Source organism: Lissotriton vulgaris, unplaced genomic scaffold (genome assembly GCF_964263255.1).
Source record: "Lissotriton vulgaris unplaced genomic scaffold, aLisVul1.2 SCAFFOLD_829, whole genome shotgun sequence".
Lineage (NCBI taxonomy): Eukaryota > Metazoa > Chordata > Amphibia > Caudata > Salamandridae > Lissotriton > Lissotriton vulgaris.
The window spans coordinates 627,338-651,354 of NW_028248543.1; the positions used below are offsets into that span (position 1 = coordinate 627,338).

General features: G+C 45.2%; 1 protein-coding gene across 1 annotated transcript in view; it reads left to right on the forward strand.

Annotated features, from left to right (window-relative positions):
* COQ7 (coenzyme Q7, hydroxylase) overlaps positions 1-16,662 on the forward strand; it is a 130,756-nt gene extending 114,094 nt beyond the window's left edge. Inside the window, exon 6 of the mRNA XM_086950009.1 lies at positions 16,482-16,662. Coding sequence (XP_086806135.1) covers positions 16,482-16,559 — 78 coding nt within the window. The 3' untranslated portion in view covers positions 16,560-16,662. The remainder of the gene's footprint in view (positions 1-16,481) is intronic.
* Positions 16,663-24,017: the final 7,355 nt, after the last annotated feature.

Below are 24,017 nucleotides of genomic sequence, written 5' to 3' on the forward strand. Positions count from 1 at the left end.
ACAACTTATAACATTGGTATGCCTGGGAAATACAAAATGTAACGTTAGGGAAGATTATGTACTTCTTTTTCTCCTTGGCCGCCTTCTCACTTACTGGCCTCAAAGTCTTGCAAATCTGATTGTGTCTCACAAGTGATAAAAATGGACAGACCAGATCTCAGTGTGCATGGAAGGAGAGTGGGCATATACTAAATCTGGAAATAGTAAAACTCAACTGATCTATACTTAATAATCTAAAAACCATGCTGTAAGATACACAATTATATTAGTTGATGGTGAACTAGGACAAGCGCAAATTCAGGTAAGTTAATGTCTTTTGATTAGGTTAGGTGTTGTAACGATCTAGTCTTCTGCTGTTCAATCTGATGATTAGGTCACCATAACTCTGAGATCCTTTGCAATAGTTAATTCTGTATTTGGATTTTGCTTTCATTTCTTGGCTTCACTGAACATTTTTGTGATCTAGAATAGATCAGAGGGGTTTATTGTCTTCTGGCAACACAGCTAGATATTGCCACAAGAGTTTGTTCAATCTTGAAAGCATAGATGCACAGGGTCCACTAGAGAGCTAATCTTTTCTACAGTACAGATAATTTTTGCCACAAAATTTCTTCTTCGAGTCCTCATTAAAAGAGTTGCCTTACATCATAACATGAAGAGCATCTATCCTATCATGTTGGAGATGCTCAAGATCTTGACTCTCAAACCAACTGCCCGCGCTCAGGTCATTGACTTACCATGTCCTCCTGGTCACCTCTCTGGCGTCTATCTAGATCATTGAATACATCAAACGTTTAATTCTCAAACACTTTATATTCTATCATTTTCTCATAGATTTTTAGCAGACTTGGTGACATCCATTAAACTTTTAAAATGGTTTGAAATATCGGATTTATCTGCAGAAAACAGTCTGAAGAAAGCTTTGGGTAAAGCACCTCATGCGTTGTTCGTGTCAGAAGAGCTGCCTTCTGAGACTTGGCTGCAAGATTGTCTCTGCCTTCAGGCACCGGTTGCAGAAAGTAACCTACTGAGCAGATACCACTAACTGGTGAAGAGTAGGCAGCACATATTAGCAAAAAGCCCTGAAACCCAAAATCCAATTTAACTGTGAATCTGAGGTCCTGTGGACTACAAGAAAACTACAATCTTTGACTTAAAAGCAGACACTTGCTCTTAAAGATGGTGTAATTGACATTATCTTGTGCCCTGGAAGGTGCCTGTACACTGAAGATGCTGACGCGAGGTTTCTCTTGGTTAGTTGCGACTCAGACTAAACTGTATTCTTAGATCAGTTTGTGAATGTTCCATCTCACTGAAAAAGAACTACCCATTCACAACTTCACAAACTAATAATGCTAATGCTGTTTCAGACTACATATTTCAGGTTTGTATTGCTGCTAAATACCCATATTCACATATTGGGGAATATGAAACGCTTTTAAAAGTATGAAGGAAATTTAAATATTCGTTTTAAAGGTCAGCACTTTATTTGTTTGATGGCACCATGAGGTTCATTTCACTAACACTGCATTACAGTTTTCCCAAATAACTGTCTTGAGAAAATGTTGAGACCTTGATGCACACAGAGGATGAGCTCCAAGAAACAAAGGCTAGTTTGGGGACATGTTACAACAGCTGGCTTGGCCCTGGTGAACCATTAAGATGCTAACACGAGGGCATCAAAATTGCAACGTGATTCTCCACTAGAATCATGGTGAATTTTCTTTGAGATAGTTATATGAGCGCTTATAAAGAAGCTTTGTTCAAGTGACAGAGCAACGTATACTATTTTGGGCTAAATAAATCCAGACATCTGATCAAATTGTTCCCCACACCCCTTATGACTGTGCTTTGATACTACTCTCCAGACATTCTTTCAGCAAGAAAAATATTTGGAAGAAAACCTTCAACCTTGAACATTGAAAGTAATATTTTCTTCTCTCATGAAGCAGCGGTTTCTGCAACTTTTTTGGATATTTTTAAAGGAAACGGTGTTCGAAATTGAGCTATTTCCCAGTATTTTCTCTTAATGATCTCAAGGTGGGTGCACCTGCAACAACTTGCTTGGCTCGCCGTGTAGATACTACAATATTTCATGGATTCCCTTTCAGAACATATGGCTTTTCAGCAAACGTAACTTAAAATTGTTTCGTAAAATGCACCAGTAAAACAGATTATCAAGTGTTTTGGAGCTGTAGCTTTTCTCTAGTGCCGTGTCTTCGTTGTTGCCGCAGGTTGACGCCGCCGCCATTCGCCCGAGGTCCGAGGTACGCGCCATACCCGCCTAAGCCCACGTCCCCCTGCCCTTGGTCCCTGGGAGCTCTTTTGGTGCTTGTACTGGCGGAGGGGCTGCTGGGGGCGGCGGACTGAAGCCGCTGGGAAAGTCGAAGTCCTGATTTTGGAATCCAGCGCCCGGTGGGGACAGCTGGAGACAGCTGAGAGTCCCGTCTGAAGCAACGAGCAGCGGACCCCCGGGGAGAAGCGCGGCTGAGGGAGGAGGAGACTGCTTGCACTCAGTCAGAGCCTGCTATCCTGACATTGACCCCGACCCCAGTCCGCTGCTTGTTGTGAGGTGGGGGCTGAGGCGCCAGTACAGTGGCCACGCTTGCGCTGTCTTGCAAACCGCGCGTGTAGGCAGTTTGGGTGTTCCTGTGCCTGCTAGTGTTGTTTCTCTGCCACTCGCTACAGCAAAACCCAGCCTGACAAGTACCCCTGGTGGGGCAGGGGTCCTAGGGGCAACGCTTACATCGAGCATCGCAGCACCGCTGCACTCACGCTGGTTTCCACACTCTGGGTTGACTTCAACCCCCAGAGTACACCGCTGCTTCTGCCATTCCCACAGCTGCCACCAGTGAGGGGGGAGGGGCCAACACGCCCATAGCGCAGCCTCTCCCACCACGACGCCCGCGGGACGCAGCCCGGACCAAGGGTCTGAGGCCGTTAGAGGCCAAAGGAGGTTGGGCCACCCCATTTTGTTTTTGGACTCGGGAGAGCTGGGACTTTGGATGCTTTTATCATAAGGGCCGAGTCATTCCTTACGCATGAGATTCAGATGACGGAGAGACGACTGTCCTTGGACCCTGCCACACTACAGTCTCGTCTGTCGCTGGGGGGCCAAGTTGCTTCTAATACATTATGCCCAGACACAGTGAATGTATCATCAGTTATGGCTGATCCTGCCACTCCGACCCCACCTTCACCACTTCAGGACACTTCCAACACGTCCGCTCTAGGCGCGCCATGCACTAACACCCGGGGATATGCAGCAAAACTACACAGAAACACCAAATCAACTGTTCAACCCGTCAAAAGGAAGAAAAATGTTGCAAACGCTGTAATCGCTAAGCCCAAACCCAAACTCAAAACTAAAAATGCCAAAAGCGGCCTATCAACCAGTAGTCTGGAAGTTTATGAGACTGTTAGTACAAACTCTGTTGCGACTCAGACAGATATCACTTTAGAGTCTAGGCGCAACTAGGTTGATATGGGTGCTGCACTCTTGGGGCCTTCAACAGAAGCTCTTGAAAGAAAGTTAGATTACATAAAGGATGCGATTGCCAAGAACTTTGACGTGCTTTGGGGGAAATTAACGCACTTGAACTTTGTTGTGGACAAGTTAAGCGGGGGGAAGCTGAATAATGTTTTTACTGATGCAGGGGGGCCGGAATCCTATAACATCCATGACATCTGTAGCTGACAAACATGGTCCAGAGTTGCAGCCAATTGGTATTGCTCCTCTCATAGACATACCCTCCTCTACTTCATGTGTATCCTGATGAAATCGAGGAGCCCATTTTGTGTCTAACCCTACCTCTATTGGGAGAGAAAACCAGGCTACGTCAAGTCTAGACAATATAAATAATTTAAATCCGGTCGTAGGGAGTGTAAATTGTAATCATCCCCAGTTGGGTATTACTGCGGTTGACTCTACTAATAACATTGGATAGCACCTTAGGGATATATGCATAAGCCCAAACACCGATGTCCTGAGTCTACCGCCTGCTTCTAGCCCCTATGTGATAGTTCAGGCTGGTGTCCCAAACCTTGCGGGGGGTCAGAGGGAGTCCTGGTCAGATCTCCGAAACAAATCTGTAGACTGGCTTCGTAAACACAAAAGCTTCCACCCTTCCTCAATGGATGAACTTATCATGGCCAGGTGAGTAGGGTGGGTTGGCCAATCAAGTAAGAACATTAACGGTGATTGTATTGTTCTCAACTTTCGGAGACCGCAAACGGTCCGTCGCCTATTAACTACCAGAGAGCAGTCCTTTGCCGTAAACACAGGCATTTGTGCACTCCCCTTAGGCTATTTCTACAAACCATTAGCAACACCGGCTAGGGATCCTGACGTACTTGCTCTGGCAGGTAATGGGTTCCATTATCTTTCCAACCTGGACGTTCGGGACTGAAAACCACAGTCTATGCCCAAAACACAGGTTTTTGAGGGGGGCTCGACTGGGTACCAGACCCACATCTCCTAAGGACAAAGATAGGGCAGTGACAATTAAGGCTAGCAGTGGGGCTGATCTGAGCGTCGTAAGTTGGAACATGGCGGGGCTTCGAACTAGGCTTGACAATCAGGACTGGCTGCACCTAATAAAGGAACATGATATAGTCATGTCCAGGAGACCTGGGCCACCGAAGATTTATATATTGAAGGGTTCCATTGTTTCAGTTTGGTAGCTCCAAGTCCCAAAATGGGCAGACCTTAACATTACCAAGTTGTGTTTTTTAAAAGGAGAGTTTATTTTCACCTGGTAAACTTTTATAACAATGACTTCTACTCAGTTCCTAATAAGAACTTGTTAGAACTGGCTATTTCTGGTTGGCTAAGGCTGACGCCAAAGCTAGGCAGAAACCACCATTCTAGTCGGGGCAAGGGAGTCACACGCCAAGATAACCCCTGCTCACCCCCTTGGTAGCTTGGCACGAGCAGACAGGCTTATCCCGGAGGCAACGTGTAAAGCATTTGCGCACACACACAACAGCAACAGCATCCTAGGCACACCACAAAAGGAACTCCACACAAGGTTATATAAAAATAACTTCTGTATTGTCAAAACACATCAGATAGTAATCACCCAATATACATTGTGCCAATTGGCACGGGCCATATTCACAAGGGATTATTTACACCAGGACAGGGCCATGTGGACCACTGTCAGAATCAGCACTTAGTAGAAATAGCACTTCTAGAACATAGAATATAGGATATAAAATCACTGTAGTACAAATTAGCAAATATAGCACACAACCAGTAACCACTGGTAACAGGTAAGTACCACCTACGCAACCCTAACCATCTTAAGAGAATGTCACGCAGGGAACCAGGACCTCACTAGGACCACCTGTACTAGAAAGAACAACCACCTAAGTATCACAATACCTATAGGGGTATAAGCATGAAAATTTTACACATGATGCATCACAACATTCAGAGGTGTAGGGAAGGAAAACACATGATGCATAAAACATTCAGAGGTGCAACACAGGAAAAGACATGATGCATAAACTACACATTCAGAGGTGTAAGGAACAAGGCACATGACGCATAATCAACACATTCAGAGGTGTCACAGGCATAATGGCATAGCACATTACGCATAACTCACATTTTGGCCTAACCGGTAAAAACTACAGTAGGCAATCTCTCACTAGTCTGAACACATTAGACTCTCCCCCTAAGCATAACTCACATTTAGGGGCGTAACTCACATAGTGAAAAAAACTCTCTCTAGCATAAACCTCCATAGGTAAACTAACCTCATAATCACATTGCGCAAACATCACCTTAGCAATTACTATCAAAAACATAGAAATCACATTGCGCAGAAATCACATACCAGTCCCCTGGCCAACTGGCCATCCAACAAGGGGACTCAAGAGCCCTGTGTCCAGAATGTCAGGGCGCGCTGCCAATGCAGCGCCAGTCAGGGGTGCGCCACCAGCGCAAACCTAAACGTTGCAGCTGCCCACTGCTTGCTGGGCTGCTGAGAACAATCACAAGGCCTAAACGGTGCAGCTGCCCACTAATTGCTGGGCAGCTGGGAATCAAACCTGCGACAGGGTCCTCACTGACCCTAGAACAGAACTGCGCCCAATCGTTGGAGCCACACAGGCTCTGACACAGCACTGCGCAGAACGTTGGAGCCACACAGGCTCTGACACGACACATGGCCAAACGTTGGAGCCACACAGGCTCTAAAACAAATATGCCCCAAGTCCCTCGGGGGGACTCTAAAATCAATGTGGGCCTCGTTGGTGGAGTCCCCACTCGGGGGACTCAGAAACACCCAATGACACTTTGAGCCTCGCAGGCTCTAATGGACCAACGGCCCCTGTGAGCCTCGCAGGCTCTAAGAAGAATGGTGCCCGAGAGCCTCGTTCTCGCGCCCCCCCCATGGGGGCCTTTGCACTACCTCACCACGTTGGAGCAGCCCTCTGAGCACACGGGCCGCTCTGACTTAATCTACCCCCCCTCCCCCCCGGCACCACTAACACGGAGAGCCCCACACTTACCGGGCTCTCCAGGTGCAGGGAGCAGTCTCCGCTCGGAGGGGCAGCAGCATCGCGCTGCCGTCTCTGGCGCCGGTCTCTTCCTCCTGGGCTGCGGGATCGGCAGCACTCCACATGCGCAGGGCTCCCACCGGGACACGGGAGTCCTGCTTGGCAGACGCTGACATCCTCCCTCTCGCGGCCAGCATCTTCGGTCTCCCTCTCCACACGGGAGACCAGCAACGTAGAAAAACAGGCTTCCCGTCTGGGCAGGGGGAAGCGGAAGTGACCGCCTCAAGGCCCCGCCCACAGTCAGGCGGGCTCGGGTCTAGTTTTCGGTTTCGCCGCGGCGGCGGCACCGGCTTTTCCTTTTCTCGGGGGCAAGAGGGGTAGGCACCCTCGAAATTAAATACAAAGGTTGGCGGCCATGACGCGGGACGGCACCCGCAAATAAAACAAACACAGCACGGCCAAAATGCAGGGTGGGCACCTGCCATCTACACGAGCAGGACAGAGAGCAGCTCCACGCTGCAGAGCCCAAATAAAGCGCTCACGAAGCGCTAGGGAGCAGGCAGACCCCAAGCCCCCCCAAGAAGTGCTCCCATAGCAAAGGGGCCTCAGCTACCAAAAGCTAAAGCACAGCGCTCTCCTCTGGAGAAAGGTCCTGGGAAAGGTTTTAAGGGGAAAAGTCCAGAATAAGTCCTTTCAGGGGTCAAAAGTCCTTCAGCCATCCAGGGCATCCAGGGGCTGGGCAGGGCCCAGGGAGGCAAGCCTTCCCCTGGGCCCAAGCAGCAGCATGCCCCTGACAGGATTCAAGTAGAAACAAGAACATTTTGTAAGGGGACACAGACCCTTTTTATACAGTAAAATTCTTTGTCTAGCAGGGTGCAGGCAATGTGAGAGCCAGCTACAACTGGTTATAGGGAACTCCTTTCACTGGCCAGGCTGGGGACATCAGACGCACCCCAGGGGGTGGAGCCAGCTTTGTGTGGGAAAGCCCAGCCCTATTCAGGCCCAGGGTGCACCCCTCCCCTCACATCAGCATGCTAATCACTCCATTCACCACCGGGGCAGACCCACCCAGACTCTTGGAGCCAGGCTCACCAGCCAGCTTCAGCCAATCACAAGCCAGACACAATTTACACAAATATGCCAACTTCTAGAAGTGGCACTTCCACACTAGACACAATCATGCCACATATATCATTGCGCAGCATTCAATCTCACGAGTTTGTGCATACCAAACTCGCCCTGCACTCCCCACACATCAGGAACTACCATGGGCATACATATTCCCCATTCATTTCTATGGGAGGGCAGGTCACTCTCACCACACACACACAGAGCTCACGCACTTTACACTGTACCACAGTGAAAAAGTGCGCAGAGGCCTAAAATCACCAATACCAGGTTCCAGAAACAGGCTAGGAAAAAGCAAAAAAGTTTCGGGGTGAACCTGCCAAAAAGGGCCGGGTCCAACAGAACTTCATTGGTCTTTTTGATTGTATTTCAAATTTGGACACTCAGCTTAATATGGAGGGTCCTACTGGGATTTTGTTGGAGGGTGATTTTAACGCCAAACTTACTAACAAGGGGTATGATGCAGGGATGAGTAACCCTGGACCATCTACTCCTAGGGGCGTTGAACTAGCTATGTTCCTAAGATCATATAATCTGGTCAATGTTATGGATCTGGCGGGAGGCCGTAATGCAACCGACTATATACAACCAACATTCAGGGGAAGGGGATGTTGCTCAAAAATTGATTTTGTTTTCATCTCCCCTTCTCTCGAAGACCAACTAAAGGCTGCAGAGGTCATTGCCACGGACCATGGGGATCATAATCCCATAAAAATATTTCTTAGCTCTGCCCCAAGACTCATGTTTCAGACTGAATGCGGGGCCACAAATCTGACTCCCTCAACTGATAATTTAAGATTATTATGGAAGGGTGTCTGCAGTGGCGAAGTGTTTACAAAATTAATCAAGGGCCATGTGCATCTTATTAACTCCTGCCTGTCATTGCAACCTATACATACCGCGGTAATTCCGGACTTTACTAAACTTTGTCAGGCCACAAAAACCCTCCTATCAAAACCTGTACCTCCAGCAGGAAGTACCCCTAGATGATTTGATCGAGAATGTACTTTGGCCAATAGGAATTTATGCTGGGTCCTGTCAGCCAATCCGAGGTGTGCTAAAGATGTTCAGCTGGCAAGGAGGGAATATAACACGATAATTTCGAATAGGAAGAAAGCTCTCCTAACTTAACGCTAGGAAACCCTTTCTGAGGCAGCTAGTATAAAAAAGGGCAATATCTTCTGGTCCGCAGTAAGGGACCTCCGTTCAATGCGTCAGCTATCAACCCCCATCAGCTGTAACATCTCCAGCGAGTCCTGGGGAAATCATTTTTCAAAAATGTATGCCACCCCCCACTAGAGACAGAACATTATGAGCTTGGTCCAATGGCTATGTAAACAAAGAAGGTACGCAGTTCCCTAAAAGTATACCTAAGGAGTGGAAGGGAGGGGCCAGGTATCCATGTCAGAAGGAGAAAAAGGAAAGTGGTGGGAATCCTCCCTTTCGGGACTAAAACCCTCACACACCCAGCAAGCTAGGTGTCATGCTTCATCATCTGGGTTTTGCTCCTCGTCAAACTGGCGGTGCAATGTCTGACGGGCACCCAGACGGGGCTCTTTGGCGGAGATCTTCTGTCCCTTGCCAGTTGGTGCATGTGGGTGTGAGGGCCCTAGTGGGAAGTGTAGATTTAAGGGAGTGGTGGTGATTAGAAAAAGGTTAAGTAGTCCACTATGTGTCTTTATTGGTGAGGCTGACTACCTTATTAAAAATAATGAGGAGAGATGACTCCCTGGTGCAAAGATCCAGAGAAGTATATTCTACCAGGTGATTGAAAAGAGATTGGTCAACATGTTTCATGCATTTCTTCAGAGGGATACAGAGCAATTCATCAGGACCTAAAAGCTAAAAAACTATCTACACACTGTAGAAGGAAAGGTTACCTAGTCCACAGGGGGTTCTGAGGTAGGCCGGTAGTCCTACCACTTCTTAGTAGAACCTGGTGGGGAAAGAAACCAAAAGGGTAAAGGAAAAAAACAGTGAGATTGCAGTCAGATCCTCATATAACCCTTATTCACTCATAAGGTATACTAGCCAGGGTATAACAAGGTCAGCCCTGCCAAAGCAATTGTGTTGTTAAAAACATTTGGCACAGTTAAAATCAGAAACAACAAACCATTGATTACATTTCAACATCGCAAATTGATTCAGAGACCACAAGGCTGAAAATTGTACATAAGAGAGAAAAGAGACAACATGAACGTGTTTGCCCTCACCCTAATAGATGCAGAAAGTGGCTGCAACGGTCTCCTCCCATGGGTCGAGCACTCCAAAAGTAAGTACCCTGAGGGGGAGAGAAGGATAAGGAAGTAGGGGAGAGTGAGTCTTATGGCCACCCCAAGGAGCGTAGGGCGAAGTGCCAGCTCTCAACGGTCAGGTCAGCGAGCGCCTAAGTACCCTTCTCCCTTAAGACGTGGGGAGCACCACCGAGTGTTCAGTCCATCCATTGTCAGGCACTCATAATGTCCACGCCCAGCACCCAAGAGCGGCCACCTCGGCGGGTGACGGCGCCGAAGAAACCCCAGCACACCATGGGTGTGATCGCGGAAGTACCGCGAGCCCCCCAGAGGCCTTGCCATGGAGAAATCGAGGGCGCCGCCGTCCGGACCTCATGTGGCCGGGGGCAGCATGGGCAGAGCATATATATTGATGGACCAAAATCTGGAAGGCGTCACACTCGGCGTCTTGGTTTCGGTAGAGATGGTGGCACAGAGGTGGGCGGAGAACCGCCGCTAGAGCCAACTACCAGGGTCTTCAAAGCGGAAGCCAGCACTCACCGTTTATCGACGCATGTTCCGTCTGTAAACCTACCCTCATGAGGCCACGGGGTCCAGGAGCTGGTAAACGGTGGACAATACAAGCGGCAGCTTTTATATAAATCCAACCGCTAATGCTTCCCGCCCTTCCGTGTCTGTGGAGGTGGCCTGGAAAGCGCATGCGCAGGCAACGGTGGGGGCGTGGCTACCGGGCCGCGTATGCTAGTATGAGAAGGTGAGGCTTATTTGAGCGGCATCTTGGGATGTCTACAGACATAGGAATATCAGTGGAAAATGGGGCCCCAGGAGCGGATTGGAGACAAAACGTGTGGAAATACACACTCTATTCAACCGGGGGTCAAGGGGGATGTATGGAGGGCACATTATTCAAAGGTAGTGGAGTGGAATCTACTCCTTGACGGCCTAATGCACTCACGGAGTGATGGCTTGTAGATAGCTAATACAAGGTTGGGAGCGAGACCTCGGGGCATAAAGAGTGGTGAAATGCCTCCGTTAACCTATTAGGTCCAGGTAGAGGGGACCAATAGGGATCCTAGGTGGGAGTATACCGGGAAGTCTTGTATGTGTGTCTCTATGAATAATTACTTGGCGATTTACAAGTATGAGATGCTCATGAGATGGGAACATTGAATCAATTCACCCTGGCTAGTGTCGCCCAGGGAATGGAATCATTCAGACCAGCAATGTCTGTGCCTAGGCAGTGTACCCATCCCTGTTCTATTATAAAGAGGGCCTGTTGTGTAATATGTGGATGTGACTCCAAAATTAGCCATGTCAAGCTTTCTGCAGAGTGGTGCATCTCTTTGTAGTGTGCATACAATCTGGTGTGTGTTTTCAGGCACCTGATATTGCTTTTATGCTCAGTGATCCGCAATCTCACCTGCCTCATGGTCATACCCACATATCTTTTTTCGCAGGGGCATGTGAGAAGGTAGATGCATCTAGATGTATTGCAGTTTGTGTCTCTCTTCAGGCGCCAAGAAAAAGTCTCAAGAAGTTTAATATCTTTGAGGATGCTGGTTTGGCTGCAGACAGCACATCCACCACATGGGAAATGCCCGGTGACAGGGGGGAGATCCCACAGGGTGCGTTGGGTAGTCGTCTCTTTTCTCAATGGTCTAGTGTATCAGACTGTCCTTCAAGTTCGCAGTACGTTTAAACGCGAACCTGGGACGTGGGATAGAGAGATCGCCTGAATTGATTATGACCCAATGTTTGATAATTGTCTTTTTGATCATGGTAGAGTTTTTGGTAAAGGAGGTGACTTGTTCTTAGTTACAAGTAGTGCCTCTCTGGGGTTATTCAAGGCCCTTTTATATGAGTTTCGGACATGTCTGGAGGGGTAGCCTATATCCTGTAACTTATGTTGTAAAATCAAAGCCTCCGTTTTGTAGTCAGACAGGTGTGAGCAGTTCCTACGTATACGCAAGAACTGCCCGAATGGGAGGTTATCTCTCAGGGATTTAGGGTGGTGGCTCCCATAGAGAAGGAGACTATTCCTATCCGTTTCTTTTGTGTGGAGGTTAGTACTGAGTCCTATCTCATTCAGCCTTATCCTAAGGTCTAGGAAGGCGACCTCTGTGGTGGACACGGTACTAGTGAATTTTAGAAATGGATTCTGGGTATTTAGCCAGTCACATAATGTTGTGCAAGTATCTGTATCTCCTTTCCAGAGAATGAGGATGTCGTCAATATACCTGCGCCATACAGGGGTTGTTGACGACCATCTCCTCAAATTGGACTATGTAGATGCACGCCAAGCTGGGAGCAAAGGTGCTACCCATCAAGGTACCCTGCGCCTGGTGGTAAAGGTCAGTCTCATACTGGAAGAAATTCTCCGTTAGTGCAATAGTGGCACATGCCATGATAAAGGGGATGGGGGTTTGGGATGAACATTCTTCCTTGAGTAGACTCGCTTCCACCGCATCCAAGGTGCCTCTTTGGGGGATGTTCGTGTACAACGCTTCTACGTCAAGGGTAACTAGTAAGTCAACCCCCTCCCTGCCCTCAATGATGTCTATCAATCTCAAGACATCACCGGTGTCCTGGAGAAATGATGGTATTTTCTTGACTAGGGGCTGAAAAAAACTATCCCTAAATTTGGACAGGGGTTCAAGGAGGGAGCCAATTCCTGACACAATAGGTCTCCCTGGGACCGGGATGGTTCCCTTGTGTATATTCAGGAGGGTGTAGAGGTAGGGAGTCTTGAGGTTAGAGGTGACGAGGAAAAGAGCCTCATTCTTACTCACCCACTCGTTGGTCTCACCCTCCATGACTAGCGAAGTGATTGCTTTCTTAAGTCTAGGAGTAGGATCGCTTGTTAAGGGTGCATAGTATCTAGTATCGGCCAGTTGTCGCCTGCACTCAACATCGTAATCACGGAGTGCCTGAATAACTATAGCACCCCCTTTGTCCGCTTGTTTGATAATTATTGTTTGGTCATGGGAGAGTTTCTCAATTGCCTTTCTCTCAGAGTTGCTCAGATTGTGATGGGGGGGATTTGCGGCATCTTTTCTATGCCTTTCAGTACTGCCCCCTCAAAGGCCAGAATTTCAGGTGGAACCATATTGTTGGAAGGGGTGAAAGTAGAAGGATTGCGGAGGCCTGTGTCCGTTTCATCTGAGTCCGGTTCATCTTGGAAAAATGCCATAAGACGAACTTTTCTGAAAAATTGTTTTAGTTCACAGGTTTCATTAAACCTATCTGGAGTGGGAGTGGGGACAAACCCCAAACCCTTTTCCAGAACTGACTCTTAAGTGGGAGTCAGGATCCTGGTGGAGAGATTAACTACTAGACTCTCCTTCTCCTGGTTGTGCTCCTGGTCTCCACCATGCCGATTGGTTGATCTTGCCATTGTACACCCTTCTGACCTCCTCTTCTGCGCCCTCTTCCTTTGCCCCAACCTCTGCCTAAAAAAAGGGGGTTGTTCATAGGATAGTATTGTGGAGGGCCCTGTGGATAGATAGGGTATTGCCAAGGCGGAGGAGGTCCATTGACTACCATGGTGCTAACTATCACAGAAGTAGAAGAGGCCAGAGTATAGGGAACAAGGCACCTGGGCCAGACGGGTTGCCAATTGACCTAATCAAATGGAACCCAGTTTTTTGGGCCCTGTTACTTTTGAATGTCTTTAATTGCCTAAATCATGCCACTTTACTCGAAACATGGGCTAAGAGTATTATAGTTCCAATTTTTAAAAAAGCAGACAGGTCCCAGCCGAGTAACTACAGACCAATATCATTGATAGATAATACCCTAAAAATATTGGGGAGAGTTCTGTATAACAAAATTCTAACCCAGTCAGAAGAAAATGGCATTTCAGAGCCATGCCAGCTAGGCTTCCGAAGCAAGATGGGTACAATCGAACAATGCCTTAACCTTAATTTGGTTATTGGGAAATACACCATCGCACGGAAGTCTCCGGTCTATTTGGCCTTTATGGACCTTTCCACAGCTTTTGACCTTGTTATTAGGTCAAAGCTGTGGACAATCCTTTTGCCCAACGGGCTGGACGAGCCGTTGGTACATTTTTTAGCGTACCTCCATAAAGATCTCCAGGCACAGGTGAGGATTGGCATGGGTGGAGAGGTTTCGGGAAATATCAAAGTAGGAAGGGGGTAAGACGGGGTTGTGTCTTGGCCTCCTTCCCTTCATTATCTACATCAATGGGTTAAATAGCTCTCTGAAAATCGCAACTCAAGATGTTCCCAATATTAATGGGAAACCTCTCCCCGTGCTATTATACGCAGACTATGCAGTCCTTATAGGCCGCACTCCTAATTCCCTGCGCATTTTAATACAGCATTTTGTAAGGCATATGGAGGGCTTGGATCTGCGCGTCAATTTAAAAAAAATGTTTTTAATGTGCTGTGGCCCTGGGAAGCGTGAGATATGCTCTATTGCAGTGGATAGTCAAAAACTAACATGTACCCGCACATTCCCTTATCTTGGGTTGGTCTTTGCTGCAAACGGCTCCTGGAGTGAGCATCTTGCTCACTCCAGGAGCAAGTTCTCAAAGGTCACCAATTCAATTCTTGGTCTCCCTCGTCCTAGGACCACTGGAGCCATTTTAGCTATTCAAAAAATCTATTAACTACTGTGCACTCCTGTGGCCACAGATGGGGCTGAGCTTTGGGATAGTGTAACTAGTTTATGCATCCAGCAGGAAGAAAAAAGGTTTTGTAGGAAACTGCTGGGTATCCCAATCTCTACCCCACAATATATATATATACCACAGATAACTTAATCTTAATTTTATATCTGATTTTATACGTGCTCGACCTGCTCTTTTTTGGGTATCAGTATGGAAGAACCAGGCTGCCTCCCACACTCGAGTGATTATTAACAACAGTGTTTTGTGTGAGAAAGGGATAGATATCCCTTGGTTGAGTGGAGTGCAACAAAGTTTGTGCAGCATTAATAAGAAATCTATTTTCTTAGATCCAACCACAGCTGAAACTGCGTCCAAAAAGGAACTGAGAGATGCCCTCTATTCTTTATACAACACAGAAAGGATTGTTCTACAATCTATGAAACTTTCTGTTCTTAGATATGTCCATCGAAGTATTATCACCCTTTGCCTAAATATCTCACTTTACCCATGAGTCGCTGGGAAAGGGTCCTATTATTCCATCTAAGAGCTGGAACTGTCAGATCTGCACTGTGCTTTCCTCTTGGTTACCACCCCAACCTCAGTCACACGCCATGCCCTTGCGATGGGAGGAGTGGTCAATCAATTATACATTTTTTATTTTTTTGTAAATATTATACTAAATACTGTAAGTGGCTCTTAAAACCTTTTTTTAAAAAGAGAAGGCCTGTTAGTTTAGATGAGGCTTATGTGTGTATAGTAACTCTGGACAATGAAGATCTGATTTTTCGTATAAGCACTTTTCTCAGAATTGCTATTAAAGCACGCAAGGTCCATGTCTGACCCCTGAGACTCCATATTTGTACAATTGTAAAAAGTTTTGATGTTTTATATATTAGTAATTTACTTATTTATTTATCGCCAATGAAGACATTCCTGATCTGTAAATTTATCAAAACGTCGTGTAATACCAGTGTACATTTTTATTCCGTAAATTTATCAAAACGTCGTGTAATACCAGTGTAAATTTTTATTCCACCGTGTGTCCACAAACTCTCAGATTGTTCTTTTAACTTGTTATGACATTATGCTTTTATGGGTATCAAGGTACCCGAATAACGATTATGAACTGAACTGAGTGCCCCTTTAAGCAAAGTAGGCTTTGCTGACTGCAGTTCAGAGTACATTTTATCCTCTAACTCAGATCGTCGGCCACCACTGATCTGGCACCCTAAATGCAGCTCAGCTCTGACTTCACCGGAGTGTGTAGACATCCTTGTGGCAGTGGCGTAGCTTGTCAGTAAGAAGGGGGTGCGAGCTTCCGGTTTCCCAACAATCACGCGAAAACATTAAGCAGAAGCAACGCATTGGGGGGTTGGGGGAGACGCGAGGGCCAGTGGAATGGTAAAGGAGTGCGGATTGTGAGAGATACTGAATAAACACATACATGCCAATAGACGCGATTCAGGCGGGAGACTACCGATTTTTCAAGCCAAAAATGGCTTTATTTTAGCTGTCTCCCGCCTGAAATGGCATTTTCTACAATAGAAGTCAATGGGGAATTTTCGTTCTCCCGATTTTTTATTTTAAATCTCCCACGTCCCTGTCCTAAAATGTTGGCATGTATGTAAACAGCATGTTGTAAAATAACCACGTTTTTAAGACCTCCAAAACACAGAGAGAGATTTTTTATCTGAGTATTTACAAATCCCAGGTGAAATGTGTCAGACACCTTACCATACCCGACCGAAAGCTCCTGTACTGAGCTATCTATTAAATACTACATTTATTAAGGAGTGTAACACCCCAAACAGCTGCCCTGAAACTAGCCGGTGCCTTGTGGTTCATGTTTGTGTGACGTGCAAATGTACACTTCTTAGAAAAAAAATTACACACTGTATTAATAAAGCAGTTCATTATCTAGTACACATTAAATGAATGCCTTTATCTTAAATATATTTTTTTACTTTATTTGTTTGCAGGCACCTGCCTATTCCGTGTTGAAGATGGCGATCCAGCTTGGGTGTAGAGCAGCAGTGTTTTTATCAGAGCGCATTTAAGACGATTGTTTCAGTTTTGTAACAGTTCACATGGTTATTATAAATATACGTGTCTTGCAATGTACTTCTAAATTATGTGAAATAAATATATTATTTACTTAAGAACTGTTTGTCTAATGTAAAAGCAACCAGTCTTCTTGTATGTTTTGGAAAAGATTTAATGAACCATATCGGTGGTTACATAGCGTAGTCTTTCTGTCCCTGAAGATGGCCAATAAAGCTAGTCCTCGTCCAGTTTGTTAGCTCGACCCACAACCGAAAGTGGTGAAGAAAGGTTGGGGGACGTTAATGAGCATTATTGACCGGCACCAAGGTCAGTAATGTTGTATGCACATGAATGACCCGGCATTAGACCCCTCCCTCCTTCCTTCCTTCTCTTTCTTTCCCCAGTTAATTGGTAATAAAGTAGAAACTGAGGAGAGGAGGACCTGTAACATGTTATGGGCAGAATGGCAGGTATTCGGATTGTACTCCTTTCAGCATTCCCTTAGATATGCTCTTTTAATTAGCATAGTGTGGGGAGTTTGAATAACATAAAACTTCGATGAAGTACAACCATACAAAAGACAAACAAGAATACGCTTTCATGTACTTCTTAAAAGAATGGTGATTTTTTTCTTTTTAAAGTTGAATGATTACATGCACTCGGCTACTACTTTAAGCACGCCCATATTTCCTTGCATATCTGCAGGTATAACAAGCTGCCCTGTTCTTCATAAAGTGATGTGCTAAGCAATTTCGATGGGTGACAATTTGCTACTTAATTTACTCCTATTTCGAGTACGACCTGGATCCCGTGCTTCTGTTTTGCACCTGCTATTTCTCAAAATCCCACAGGGTGGCAGTGTAGCGTGTGTTTTGTCTTTTACGTTGTGCAGGTGTTACTTGCATCGCTTCATTCTTATTCAAGGGCAAAACCTTCCTTGAAAAGCAGCCACCATCTACCGATTTGTGAAAGTGCTTATTTTTTTCGTAATATTGCATGAAAATTGCACAAAATTTCTCGTTTAGATGAAAGCGTGGTTTGGCAACTTGTGACTTATTTAGACAAGGACATAACTCACGTAAAAATGCAACACAAAATGCTGGCAATAGACTCGTTCGAGAAGACAGTGTCTCTCGGAAAGATATTTGTGCGCCAACAGTGTTTGTCTTGTGGAAATAACATAAAATGTCATAATGCGATTTTTTTGGTGAATATTTACTTAACTTGTATTTATGGGCTTTTTAGGCGTTTCTCTTGGATAATTAGGGCTCTCGCTTTTATGGTATTTATTTTTTGAACATTTCCTTATGTATTTATCCATATTTATTTTTTGGCCATCTTATTGGCATTTAGCCATATTTATTCTGTGTTTTGTGAACAAATGAGGTGATAACTCGTATATTTCTGCATTTATTTAATGGATAACCATGCACTCATACTTTGATGCCTGTTAGTTTTTAGCACATTACACAGCCGAAAATAATAAAATAAAAAACCCACCTAAAAAAATAGTATAACAGCACATATACATGTTGAGATATGCAGTAATTTAAACTCCTCTAATTCAACTTTGTAACTCCATATTTTGCCATTATGTACGGCTATTTGCCTGAAAGTCATTATTTCCGCATGGCGAGTCACTCGAAAGAAGCCAAATGATCTGTATTTTTCCGCTTTTAAAAATAAATACAGACAGGAAAGACAGTGTTTTCTGTCTGTATTTCTCTGTAAAAATCAGTAAAAATAGAAAACCGGGAGCCCTATCTATAATCGACATTTTTCGTTTTTAGGCAATGAAGTAGATTCTGAATCAGAATTTTAAAATGGCTGTTCGGATGTAAATGCGGAAGTGAGCGGGTAACGGTGCTGATGACGATGAGTTGAAATTTTGCACAACACAGATTTGCTGCAGAGGAGGAACCATGATTCCGCCTTGAAGGAAATCATGCAAGCTGAGATGAGGAAGGGCCCAAGACGTCCTCCGAAGCTCCTTTATCCTCCTTCCTGCAAGAGAAACCAAGGTGCAGTAGGGGACATGGTATTATGGTGTCCTGACTGGTCTTGGAGGGAGAAATGTTGTTGCAACCATTCCCTGATGTTGAGGTGAGACCTCTGATGGCAGCAAGAGGCCCCAGTTGAACTGGGAATGGGACCACTGAGGTAGCTCAGTCCAGCTTTCCTGTATAGCTCAGTGGGGTACATCTGGGCTGAATGACTAGTCTGTCTGATCGTGGGTCACCATTAAGAATAATGGGGTGACCCAGTGTCCCTCAGAACCTGGGAAATCTAGTTGTAAGCAACAACAATTGGTTCTGTTGGGGTGGCCTCACTGCTAAGCTGGAAGCGGTCATCTGTCCGACAGGGTCACGTCTTTAAATGCACAAACTTCAGTGGTCCCTCATGCTGTAATAGTGGCTCTGGAGGCAGCAGTGTCACCGAGAGGGAAGAGAGGGCTGTTGAAGGGAGATTCTATAAATATAAAGTTATGCCCAGAAAATCGAGTTTTAATTTGCTTCCAAACTTCTCTTAGGGATGCTAAGGAATTTCCGGCTTCTCAAGGACAAACTGAGCTGAAGACTCACATAACTGACAGTTTAAACGTTGACAGCAGTTTACAAGGATGGTGTTAGTACCGTTTACTCTGCTAGACATACGTGAATGAATTTTGATCTCGAACTGAGGCTTGAAACATCAATTTTAATATCAAATCAATGACAGTGACACACATTTTGCCCCCCAGTAACGAACGGGGGGAATACATTTGCCAACTGTGAGATTTTATTAATACATTAATTAGTAAGTTACACTTTCAAATCCAATCAGTCAAGTCATAAATCAATATCATCTTAATACAGTGGATATGAATATAATCCAGGCGGGTCAAACAGCAAATGCAAATTCCATTTATTAAAGTCTGAGTATGCAAATTATAACAGATTCTGTTCCCCTGAAGGGAAACTCACTACTACTAAATTACAGTTGCAGGTAAAGTTGGGGAATTCATAAGCAGCAGGTGTCAGCAAATATAGTATCTCATATAGAAGCAATGAAGGTACTGATCAAGAAATTTAATAAGTGCTTGCTCTAAATTAACTATGAGCAGAATCAGAAGGAGCATTTGGGTCTCAGGAAGGGAAGGGAAAGATATTGTATGCCTGCAAGGGTGGACAGAAGAAGTCCTACTAGGTCAGGTCTGTAGCGGGAAACATCCTTTACAACGCAACTTTTACCACGCAGTGCCTTTACATCGCAACTTTTACAACGCAAACCATTACAACGCATTGCGCTGGGGGGCGCTCTAGGATAGGGAATAGATTTAATTTACTATCCAACACCTTCCCTACTATCCACGGAGACTGGAGTTGGAATAGTAAATTAAACTATTAACTATCCAGCACCCCTCAACACTATGCGTTGTAAAGGCAGGCGCTGTAAAACTTGCGATGTAAAAGCATGCGTGGTAAAAGCATGCGTTGTAATGTCATACATCCGTCTGTAGCACAAACTGAAAACGTGAAAATGCATCTAAAGATACATTGCATGAGTTTCCACAGCAAGAGAACCAATAACAAGTAAAAATTCATAGCTCAGTGTCCTTTTTTTTCACATGAGTAATGCAATAAGCAGTTTCAGTCCTACGGCACTTCAGAGATATCGAAAAAGGGAGGACTTCTACGTCTCCTTAGCCGTGCAGTTGCTGAGAATCAGTCAAACTCATTAAAATGCAACAACAATGACCTTTACACGGTAGTTGAACAAGAACATTACAGTTAACAATACCACTGACACTCTTGGTGCCTGGAACAGAAGAAACAAATCATGCACAACAAGCAAAAATAAAACATTTTATTTAAAATGGAGTTGGTCCTCTGGAACCCTCCACAGCTAAGTTAAAGTGAATATACTCTAATTATAGTTAATTTTTCATGTAACAAAAATAATCCATTAAAGTCAATCCATACTAATATAATAAAGAGAGATCCCAAACCTTTGAGGCGGGTAATCTCAGGAACCACAGCACCAATTACAACACCCAATACAGCGTTGGAAAGGGAAGTTGCAGCATAAGGACATAGGCTATGCAGACGCCTACCATATACATTTAAAAGGTAAAAGAACCGTGCCAGCAAAGTAGTCCCTTGTGGGCGTGTCTGCGTTGTGCTGTGGGCATGTGCTGGGGGGCGTGACAAACGCTGGGGGCGTGTGGTACGTTCCGCCCTTCATGCCATGTCTCATATTGTGTGCTAATCCCACCCTGCTCCCTTTAAATTCCCCTGCACCCCATAATCATAACCCACCCATACTCCTTAAAATACCCCAGCACCCTTAAACACTAACCCATCTTAACCCTATAAATATACCCTGTACCCCAAAACCCAAACCTAGCCCTGAACCCTATAAATACCCCTGTACCTCAAAACCCAAACCTACCCCTGAATCCTAAAAATAGCCCTGTACCCCAAAACCTAGCCCTGAACCCTAAAAATACCACTGTACCCCAAAACCCAAACCTACCCCATAACCCTAAAATACCCCTGTACCCCAAAACCCAAACCTAGCCCTGAACCCTTAAAATACTCCTGTACCCCAAAACCCAAACCTACCACTGAACCCTAAAAATACCCTTGTACCCCAAAACCCAAACCTAGCCCTGAACCCTAAAAATAACCCTGTACCCCAAAACCTACCCCTGAACCCTAAAATACCCCTGTACCCCAAAACCCAAACCTAGCCCTGAACCCTTAAAATACCCATGTACCCCAAAACCCAAATCTACCCCTGAAACCTAAAAATACCCCTATACCCCAAAACCCAAACCTAGCCCTGGACCCTAAAAATACCCCTGTACCCCAAAACGATATCTGAACTCTTAAAATACCCAAACACCCCAAAACATATACCCCTATACCCATACTTACCTTATCCAAACATGAAAAAAAACATGCTTTTACCATTCATGCATTTACAACAAATTTCGTTGTAAATGTATGCGTGGTAAAAGCATATAGAATGTAATGCCATGCGTTATAATGGCATTGCGGAGTCATGGTACTTTCATAATGGAAGTATGCGGAGTGATGGTATGCGGAAAGAAAGTTGCGGAATAATGGGTGTTTACCCTCCCCGGTAAGTACATTGGTGGCACGGTGGCCCACATCTCCAGCAACATACTCATATTTTTTCACCACCCATTTGAAAAATGCACAGGTCTCTCTCATTGATGGCCAGTACCGACATACACTTTTAGACACACCTCCCGCCACAAGTTCTAGAATTGCGAACTTTAGAGCTGGGGAGCTACGCTCGAATCTCGGCATCAGCTCAACATCCTGTGATTCCAGGCAAATCACTTTGTCTTCCGGTGCCTACCACAAATGAATGTGTTCTTCTGTAATGTAAATTGTGCTCATGCCATGTTTTCGAGTTCGCGCTATATAATATTGCAAGGAAAAATAAAGTAGGGAAACTCGAGTTCACACACTACTGAACGCGCACTCTTAAGTGCATCAGCAGTGCACTGTGAATCGGAGCGTTTCACAGGCCTGTCACAGATAAGAAATGCTATCAAAACGAAATCCTACAAAACAATATACTACTGGCCGGCAGCAATTTATACCCAGACGTCGGGACGGGCTGCTAGTCCAAATATAAAATACCATGTGCATATGTGTAAGCAATGATTATATGTGTTAGCATGTTATTAAATGCAAATAACAAACTGTCACAGTGTCACCAATTTAATTCATGGTTTTTGCGATTGACTATGGGTGGGCTGGACCACTCATGAAGACAGGCAGTGGTGATAAAAACTTAGGTATGTGTCCAAACATGGCCACTTGATCCCTCGGGGAATAGCATGGAGGAAGAGGCTATGTGACTCAGACCTACTCAGGGCAGCTCTTGGGGTGGCAGGGCCCCTATTTATGTATGTGATAACATGTGGAGAATAGGACAATTGTTCGAGTTGGCGCCTTTGAGCATCATGTTCCTGCCTGCATCACTAGTATTATACCTGCATTAGGACTGCAGAACCTTGATGTTTGTTGCAGTGACCCTGTAATAAACACAACAAACAGAACAGGCAAATCGTACAAAAAAAGTCATAGGTAAACTTATGTACTTTCACTGCAAAGCAACCTCTGAGTGAAGAGCCTCATGGGAAACACCAAATGGAGGCAAAGATACACGCGGGGCCAACATTCTGAAAGCAGTCAAGGATTTGTGTAGGTTTCTAGCATATATAATTCAAGCTGTGTGGTCTGGTGTGATCAGCCGAGGGGACAGAGCGTGTGAGGCGCAGAGAAAGGTGAGAGACTTGGAAAATAAGTGTTTCTTGACTACAAATGCAAGTGAAGAAAAGTATGAAGTCAGCCAAGCCTTGCAGCATTGCGATGAGGATATAAAAGAGTGCTCCTGTAGAGGGATTTGTGCAGCGTGGAACTGCAGAGAATGCAGGGGGCACAACATTGATATTAATTGGGGAGAATGGGTCTGCAAAAAATATTTGGTATTATTAGAGGAATCTCATAGAGCATTACTCACCAGTCACCTGCAGGGGCGCCCATCTAGTGCTCTTAATGGGAGATTATTCAACCTTAAATGAAGTGATCCTTAAAATCCCAAATGAAACACGAGAGCTGGTAGTTTCCTGATAACACTCACAAGCCCAGAGACCGGAATCCTTCAAAAGGCTTCAACGCAAACGGCGCTATGAAAGTTAAGTTGTTTGTGACAAAACCTGAATTTGTGAGAGAGACCTGATTCTCAGTGATCCACACAACGTGTGGTTCTGGGTGGGATTGTGAAAGCTATCATTACTGTACAAGAACAGAAATCAAGGGGGTGTCCCATCCTTTGACGTCACAGATACACCAGCAGGTGGTAGAAAAACTTTGAGATGTCCGATTTGTAGATCCACCAAGGCAGGCTCCAACCCCTGTAAGACTGGTAGAGCTACCACACCAGTGAGGGAGGGAGACACCTTCAGCCGAGCATAGAAGGAAGGTCTGTGATCAAGACACCCCTTGGCAGCAAGACTAAAGTAATACATTGTTGTGTTACAGGCATGTGTACATTACACAGTGTGCCGTGAGAATCTTAAAGAGTTTACAACTGTCTGAAGTGCAGGGGTACCTTTCCAATATTTCCTTTGCAAACTGGAGTCCGAAAAGTCCTGTGATAATGTGTTTAGCATGTTCCATTCAATATATAGGACTGTGTGGTATGTATGTATTGCTATTTATATAGCGCAAACCTAGGTGTGAAGCAACAGAGTGGTGTATCTTTCGTGAGTGGTTGGGAGACATTCTACAATATCTTGTTTATCAAGTAGGGAATTATCCAGATTTAGGCATAGGTAGATTATTGTTTTGACCAGAATCACATGATGTTGAGTCTAGGGTTACAGCCGGGATACCACTCAGGTCTCTTGGCTCCAAAGGAACCTCTCCCCCTTATGACCTGCTTGGTGT